Here is an 8903-nt window from a genome sequence, read left to right as displayed (position 1 = left end):
TTTAATTTATGGGAGATCAAGATCAATTTTCGTAGCTGTCGCTATAACATCAAGAGTACATCTAATTACTTACAAGTCGATATACTAAGATCCTATGATTTTAGCAAAACAAGACTCTCATGCAGCCAAAGGAAAAATGAAGAATCTGCTCTCGAGCCGCGGCCACAACAAGTCATATTACCTTACCTTAAGAGATATATAGATAGAATCTTATATGGAGTTTTATTATTATTTCAAATTATTTGTTCAAGATGGAATCTCATCCACCTTAGATTGTAAGCATATTGATTAGATATATAAAAAAAATTGTGTAGAGAATGTAACCCTAAACTTTATACTTGATTAAGTTATATAGTCGAGACGAATTGCTTATATCCCGTTAAAGGGTTCGAAAATTAAATATAAAAATCGAGATGCTAGTTTGTTAAGGAAGCATAGCCTCCTCATAACAGAGATGTCTTTTGCTCTTTTGACGACATGCTGAAGGTTTTTTTAGGTCTTTGATTCGATCTTTGGTCGGTTTTTTCCTGTATAAAGCTTGGATAGGCACTGCTTATTGTTTCTGGGAGCTGCTATACATTTGGTCCATCTGTAATGCCCATTATATTTGCTCAATATAATACCATGCTGATTTTTTCGTCTGAAAAAAAGGCTGTTTATAAAATTTAGTTATATATTTTTTAAATACATATTTTATTTAAAAAATGTAAATTCATTATTGGAAAACCAAAGCAATATACTTATATTTTATTTAGTAAATATAAATTTTTGGGTTGGAAAATAAGTGTATTAAAAAAATTATTTTTCAAAGTAATTCTTATATTTTATTTAATAAATATATATTTTTGGGTTGGAAAATAAGTGTATTAAAAATTATATTTTTTATTAATTTTGAATTGGTAAAGTTTAAATTTATTAAATATTGAAAATATATTTTTCTGGGAAGTGTGAACCAGTTTTTAAAGTTAATTAAGAAAATGTTTTTGTTTATAAGGATTTATTTTATTATCTTAATGTTTAATAGTTTTGGAGATAATCTAAGATAATATTAATTAAAAGAAATATGTGTAATTAGAGAAAGTCGACTCTTTTTTTAATTCATTACTTTTGAGATTAAATAGATAAATTGATATTTGGGTAATGGATAGATACATATTTATATTTTCTAAAAATAATGTAGTTGATATGTAATTTTTTTTCACTAATGTAATGCAATTAATATGTAATTTTGATTTTTTTAGTTGTTATATATATGAAAATATTTTCCAAATACTAGGCTTTAAAGTGCTTCTCGACATAGTGAATTGATATTAGAAAATTAAAGATTAAAATAAGATCTTTAATAAGACATTTATATTATATTGAATGAACATGGATCTTTATAGAAAGCGAGATTGGAGAACTTATTCATTGATTCCAAAATGTATAGAACTCTCTTCGAGATAATTCACATATCATATACATTTTCATAATTATTTTTACGTATATGATCATGATTATTATCTATTAAGACAAAACAGGTTTACCATAAGTTTAATATGTAGTTTTTATAATTTAATTATTTGGATATGAAATTTCCAAATTCTATTTTTGCAAATTAACAAACTATGGTATTTGGTTTATAGTTGGGCTAACTCAAAATTGAAACATTTAAATAATTTCCAATAAAAATATGAGGTTTTGGTATTTGGTTTATAGTTTGGCTAGCTCAAAATTAAAACATTTAAATTCCAATGAAAATATGAAGTTTATTGTTTTGGTAGTCTACAAATTAAAACATTTAAAAAATTTCCAATTAGATTGTGATTCATCAATGAAGATAATGTATGCCAGGGCATTTAAGTTTTAATTATTTAACAACATGTTTATATTAACTAAATCAAAGTGTTAGGCCTACCGAAAGGAGTATTGTAACAATATTCTTCAAATTAAGGGTTAAAAAGAATAGACTAAAATATTGAGTAGCCTAAATGTTTATGAATTAGTTTTTTTCTAATAACCTTTGTTTCGAAATTTTATAACAGTGAGTATGGAAGGAAAAAATGTCATTTGCCTTGAAATTAGATAAGAATTATTTTAGATCAACCAAATCATAAATATTAAAGACATAGTTTAACTTAAACTTTTCTGATTTTGTTCACAATTAAATAGAAAAAATGTTTTGAAAAAAACCATTTCAATTATAAGTTAGAATAAACCAATAATAAATATCAATATTTATAGTAAATATATTTGAAAATGCCAAATTTAAAATTGTATAAAAATAACCGTTTCATTAATTCAAAATTATAATTTTAATAAATACTACCTACTTAGATTTTGATAGAAATAATTGAAAAATGAAAATTTATCATATTTATCTTACCAATAAATTATTAAATAACAAACTCAACATTTTTTAAATAAAAATTCTTTTCCAAATTAAATAAAAAATTCACTTAAAATTTTAATTTTATTAAATAATTGAAAATTTAACAAACTCAACATTTTTTTAATAAAAATTCTTTTCCAAATTAAATAAAAAATTCACTTGAAATTTTAATTTTATTAAATAATTGAAAATTTAACCATTAAATTTTGCCCTAAATTTTTTTGCCATTTTTAAAAGAATAAAAATTATAATTTATTAAGATTAAAATAAAAATTAAAAACCAATAAATTTTTTATAAAATAGAAAATTATCAAACGTATCCACGCAGTTAACCGTAGTCACTACCAAAGTGATTGCATTTACATTTTCTCCCACTCTTTCAAAAAAAAAATAATTAAGATGCCACATCATTTAAGGGAAAAATTAAAAATAAAAATTCCCACCAAAACCAATGGACATATGCATCCTACCTGTCAACTACCCGTCACTTTTAACCCAGAAAATATGGATCACCTGTCAAGTGGACATAACTTAACCGAGACAAAATGCGTTTGGTAAGCAGTTGTGTTCGAAGGTCCACCTAGTAGTCCAGACCTCCCGTTACCGCGACGCCAACCTCTTAAAAAAACAACATAAAAGGCAAATGTGAAGGAAACCCAGTACACCAGAGCTCACGGGCTACAGAATTGAGTGAAACCCATCGAGCCCAAGGCTCACTAATACAGAAAAAAATGAAGCCGGGCTCATTACAGAATTGTAACAGGAGAAACAGCTTGAGGCTGAGTCCGGAACATTCAGTAGAGAGCGTGTTCAAGTCTCCAGCAGCCTTCTTCTGGTTAGTTCTTCACGGTCTTTGCTGCATTGTAAGTCTTGTACTGGGATTCAGGTTTTCTCGATTGATTTTTTTGTTGATTTTCGCCTCCTCGAGCAATGGCCCCGAGACTCCCTACCATCGCCCTGGATCGAACCTTGCAGGGCTTCAAAACATTCATGGTGGTGCCACCGAGGTCGAAGTCGACCACCCATATAACATCAATGCGCAGGCGAATGGGGATTCCAACTCAAACCCTAACCCTAACCCTAATCTGGTTTCTCAGGGCAAGAGCAGCAGGGTCCATGTGGGGAGGCATGGGATCCTTATACGACCGTGGCCTCACCCGAATTCCGGCGAGGTTATGAAGGCCCATCAGCTTCTGGAGAGGGTTCAACTGGAACAGAGGTTGATTTATGGGGTTAAGGACTGGAGGACTGTAATTGTTATAACGCCTACTTATGTGAGGACTTTTCAGAGTGTGCATTTGACTGGTTTGATGCATACGCTTATGCTAGTGCCTGGCAAAGTTGTTTGGATTGTTATTGAGGCGGGCGGGGCTTCAAATGAGACTGCAACATTGGTGGGCAGAACAGGGCTGAATGTGATCCACATTGGGTTCGATGAGAAGATGCCAGTATCTTGGGAGGAGCGACATCAGATGGAAGTGCGAATGCGTGTCCAAGGCTTGAGGTACTGGGAGAGGAAGGGTAATTAGGGCTCCTCCTTTTGCTTGTTTTGATGTATGCTGCTGTTGTTGTTTGTGATCTGTTTTGTGTCCTGCGTTTGTTTTTGAATTGTCGATGTTTAGGGCTCAATTGTAACTCCATGCTTTTATGCACCCACGTTTGGACTGTAGCTCGGGAGGTCTGCCACGCGCAAACTATCATGATTTTTCGGTTATCATGGTCTGTCCGTCTATCACCGCGGTCTATCCGCTAAAGATCTTATTAGGCACTTGCATCCTTACCTTGGCTTGTGAGTTTGACACTGCCCATATATGAGTTTCCATCATCACAGTCTACAGGCTTATGATTATGATTGTATTGGTTGTGATGTTTGGTGCACTCTAAATCAACCCCATCAAAAGGATCTAACAAGGTTTCATGAGAAAAGGGGACGGGAGTGGATGGTAAATCCCATTGTCTGGCCTCCGCCTGCGTTGAAGGGCAAGCCCACCCTGGTTAGGCACTGGCTCATTGGTGGATTTCGATGACTTGTTTTCATGGAATCCATTGAGCTAGATTTTAGGGCTTCTCTCCATTTAGATCTGCCGAATCATGGGCCTCTTTGTATTTTGAATTCACACTGTAATTTGCTTTGTGAATCTTGTATGTTTCTGTGGGTATGAATTGGAAAGATGGAACCTCAAGCTCCCTGGGTCATTGTGGCACCCCAAGCTCCCTTGGCCATTGTGGCAACCCAAGCTCCCTTGGTCATTGTGGCACCAAATCATTATGAACTCAGCACAGTTGAGCCTTCAATGTTTGGGCATGTGGTAGTTGCTGGTGGGTTGATGTCACTACAACCAGTAAATATCATGAGATGAAATATGTGCCGTGGTTTATATGTTTTGCTTAGGCCTCAGTGTAATTTCTTTCAATAGTTGTTGACAATGTTGGCGATGCTGCCTTTCTTTCTAGCATATTTGTTTTTTTATTTGCAGGATGGATTTGTTATGCTTGTTTTGTTTCAGTCCAACCTGCATTGTGCCTTGCACTGTACCTCTACCATTTGCCTCACAGCAGTTTCTCCATGTAATGGGTCATGTAAAAATTGGTTGGGATTGACCTTTTTTTTCATAAAAAATGTGAGACAGAGATGGCTAATCTGGAAACCAGCCTTGGGTTACAAGTCTTTGGGTTGATTTGCTAGCATCTTCCCTCACTTTAGTACTAACATTGCCAGTATCTTTGGTGTCATCCCTCATGGCCGGTTTTAATTGTGGTTGTTATCTATGTGATATTGCAAGGTATCATAGTTAGAGTCACATATCACTACGTTGGGGTTCTGTTCAAGATTAAAATTTCCCATTTTGCATTGCATTCCTATTGGAGGCTAACAATTCCTTTCAGCTCTCACTTATTCTTCGAGAATGTGGTCACAGTGCGTGACTATTCAACAACTGTGAGCAAGATTGTAGTCGGCTTTCATTGCATGTTTTTTCATTTTGTTTATCAGATTCTGGTATGTTATTTAAAATAATTGTAAATTCCATTTTTATTCTTGTTGAGATTTTGCAGTTTTATTTCATCTTCTCCTCCTTACAGTTTGGGAGGTCAAAGAGCAAGCTGTAAACAGGGTTGGGCTTGTTATAGCCGCAGCTGGGAGGCTGGGGCAAATGTGGAACTTGTGCTGGTGCTGACAATGCTTGCCAAGATATTTGATTTGATCTCAGGTTATCTAGCTGTGTGATAGGAAGGAATTGGCCCTTTATTTGTTTCAGGACAAACCGTTGACCTTTCTGTCATCTTGATTGCTAGGGTGATATGCCATAGTGACTTATATAATATAGTATAGGCAGTCATAGAGAGATTTACCAGGAAATAGGATCCAAACATCAAATGCAGGTTAGCTGTTAAATTCCATGTTTATTCTTGGTGAGCTTTGGCAGTGTTTTTTCATACTCACACTTTTATATGTAATTTTGTTTGTGCTTTTGATGTGTTATGTCACCTTTAACCAAATCCAAATTGTTCATCATATGCTGATGGTGAAGTGGGTCCTTTTCAGTAAACCAAAAAATCATTGTTCCTGGATACTGTAGACTTGCATTTCTAGCACCTTCTAAGCTTGATCATGTGGGGTATCTATTTTTAGTTCATTTGTCTTCAATTGGGAGACAGCAATGGATTTTTGCATTCTATAATTTATTCAAGCTAATGTTTTATTTGTCATGAAACCAGAGTTGTGAGGGAGCAAAAACTGGATGGTGTTGTCATGTTCGCTGATGACAACAATACTCATAATTTGGAGCTTTTTGATGAGATACAGTCTGTGAAATGGATGGGTGCATTGTCAATTGGCATCCTTGCATATCGTGGTCCCTCAGAGATATTACGGATGCAGGCAACTGAGGAAATGAAACTGGACATGAAGGAGAGGGGGGGAGAAGAAAATCTTCCTGTACCTGTGCAGGGACCTGCCTGCAATTCCTCGGGCCATTTAGTTGGTTGGCATACTTTTAATTCCATTCCATATGCTAAGCAAAGTGCCAGATTTATTGGTGATGGGGCCACTGTATTGCCAAGGAGACTTGAGTGGGCAGGTTTTGCACTTAATGCAAGACTGGTTTGGAAGGATAGCGATAAACCAACTTGGGTTCGAGACTGGGATGATTGGACTGCAGATGGTCAGGTGGTGGAGAGCCCTTTGTCTATGTTGAAAGATGATTCCTTTGTGGAGCCACTTGGCAGATGTGGTCGTAATGTATTGCTGTGGTGGCTTCGTATGGAGGCTCGTGCGGACAGTAAATTCCCTCGTGGGTTAGTTCACTTCCATCTCTTCTTATTGTCCACTTATTTTGTTTTCTTCATAAAGCTTCTAACTTGATTGTGCCTGTTGAGTTGTATAAAATTTTATTTAAAATCTTTTTTAGGCTGTACTATATATATATATATATAACCATGTTCTGAGTTGTTGGTTCAGGAATACCTGGCTCTATTCCAAGGGCTGTCCTTAGTGTCTTATGCTATACATTGTAAGGTCTAAGGAAGGTTTAAGATGAATGACCAGAATGCAGAGTTGTGGCAACATTTTGCAACTGTAACACCCATGTTTAAATAAATGACTAAGTGGTAGGCTTGTTTAAGAGTGGAAATAGATCTTACAGCTGAAAGCCTGTGGATTGTGGAACCTTTGATACAATATTGTATGCTTGCATTGATTACATATAAAATGCTTATGCTTCTCAAATTCAGGAAACTAAGATAATACTTGTCATGGATGGTCTTGAAATTTGAATACAAATAAATTTGAGACTAGTTAGGATTTTAATAGTGGGCGCATGGCATCTGGATATATGTTGAGATTCCAAGACTTGGAGTCGTGGACAGATATTTCATTGCAAAACCTGAGTGTGTCTAAGTTCCTTGCAAAATAATTTATCAAGATTCTGTTTAAAAAAGAATGCACAATTGATGCTTTGCTTAATGAATTCTCTGACGCTGAAGGAAAAGTTAATACTAATAGACATTGTTTTTGATGCTATGTTATCTTAAACAGGCAAGTATATTAGCATTTAATTTCTCGTTTACATGAATTATTTTGTAGGCTTGTAACTCATTACTACCTTTACTGGACTATTCTTTTACTTGCAGATGGGTTATAGACCCTCCTTTGGAGATCGTGGTTCCAGCAAAACACACACCGTGGCCTGATCCACCACCTGTATCACATGCATCATCTGTTGCAAGTGACAATACCCTTCCAGATAATTCAGATAAACGTCGAGGAAAAGAAGGCAAGTCTTCCAAGAAGAGAAGAAATAAACGAAAACATGACAGCCAAACTGAAGCTCAGCAAGTATCACGGGTTTCAGAAAGGGATGGAACAAACAGATGAGAGCTACATTTCGTTAATGCAGGTCTGTGTGGCAAATATTTTTGATTACCAGTTTCTTGATGTAAGCCTCAAGGTAACCATGCTGACCTGTACTGCTGCAGGAATTCTGATATACTTCAACTCAATTTTCTAGGTGAAATCTTTTTATTGTTTCTGGGGTTCATATTCTTCACGAAATCAATGCCAGCCAAACAGGGGTCCCTCCCTGATTAAGCTTATCAGGCAGTCCAGTTGGCTATTGACAACGGATCTATACAATATTGAGGTTGATAAGACTGGATCTGAGGCGGTTATAATGGTATTTTGCCATGGTGCAATGCACGTGGCTCTGCCATAGTCATCTGTATTGTATTTTGCTGTGGTGAGATGAAGATTGCTCTTGCTTAGTCATCATCTACTGCGGTCATTGTTTCAGCACAACTCATGGAGTACCCTTGTATGAATTATTCCTTAGTGTAGCACTTGGCACAATCTGCTTGACTGTTGTTTGGTTCAACTATATGTGTTTGAGGCCCTCTTTGAAGGAACTTCGAAGTAATAGTCCTCATCTTCGTTTGAGCTCTTTCTCTTCCATGTATAAAAAAGAACCTCATCAGTAAGATGCTTCGGTGGAGTCTTGTAGTTTTAAATTTTTTTGTATTAATTTATCATCCTTTCAGTTGTCAATGGTTGACATTACATAAGCAGTCTTTTGCTTGTTAAAAGGGGATCATTTTTTCTTTGATTGATTTATAAGATGAAATAAGTTTGGAAGAAACCAATTTGTACATTTTTTTTTTCTCTTAAATTTCAGTGGTCTATATGTTACTTGTAATATATGACTATTGTCCTAAGTTACCAGGGTTCGCATCTTTTTCAAAATCAGGATGCAGGGGATGTTGGGGTGCTTGATGTATAAAATTTGTAGTAATGTAAGAAAATAAAATGTTGAAAAAATACAAGTGAAATTTTTGTGGAAAACTTAACGTCATGGTTCATGATATCCACTTTGTCCCCTCAATCTCGAAGCCTTGGCTTTTGTTTAATTGTCTTTCCAATAAAAACTGTACATTGAATTTTTGTTGTGGTTTTTCCTTTTCACACCTTGTCAACATATATCGACTGGGGATTGAGGGGAGTTTTGTTTCTCCCTTTTACCCTCGGAACATACATTGACAG

At 35.2% G+C, this 8903-nt stretch overlaps 1 protein-coding gene across 2 annotated transcripts; it reads left to right on the top strand.

Annotated features, from left to right (window-relative positions):
• Window positions 1–2935: 2935 nt before the first annotated feature.
• On the top strand, window positions 2936–8411 carry LOC149145970 (putative beta-1,4-xylosyltransferase IRX14H). 2 transcript variants are annotated; one of them, XM_089453282.1, is made up of 4 exons: window positions 2936–3875; window positions 6089–6667; window positions 7502–7767; window positions 7879–8411. In XM_089453282.1, the coding sequence occupies exons 1-3, from the start codon at window positions 3103–3105 to the stop codon at window positions 7743–7745; spliced, it is 1596 nt and encodes a 531-aa protein (XP_089309408.1). In that variant the 5' UTR covers window positions 2936–3102; the 3' UTR covers window positions 7746–7767; window positions 7879–8411. The 2 variants fall into 2 exon arrangements, with proteins under 2 accessions (XP_089309408.1, XP_089309407.1); XM_089453281.1 differs by having other exon boundaries at window positions 2937–3875; window positions 7847–8411.
• The last annotated feature ends 492 nt before the right edge of the window (window positions 8412–8903 follow it).

The sequence above is a fragment of the Pinus tabuliformis genome, chromosome X, assembly GCF_031772625.1.
Source record: "Pinus tabuliformis cultivar Carrire ecotype Pingquan chromosome X, CPIR1, whole genome shotgun sequence".
In the NCBI taxonomy this organism is placed as follows: Eukaryota; Viridiplantae; Streptophyta; class Pinopsida; order Pinales; family Pinaceae; genus Pinus; species Pinus tabuliformis.
Note: the sequence above shows the minus strand (reverse complement) of the source record. Positions and strands in the feature narration are given on the sequence as shown.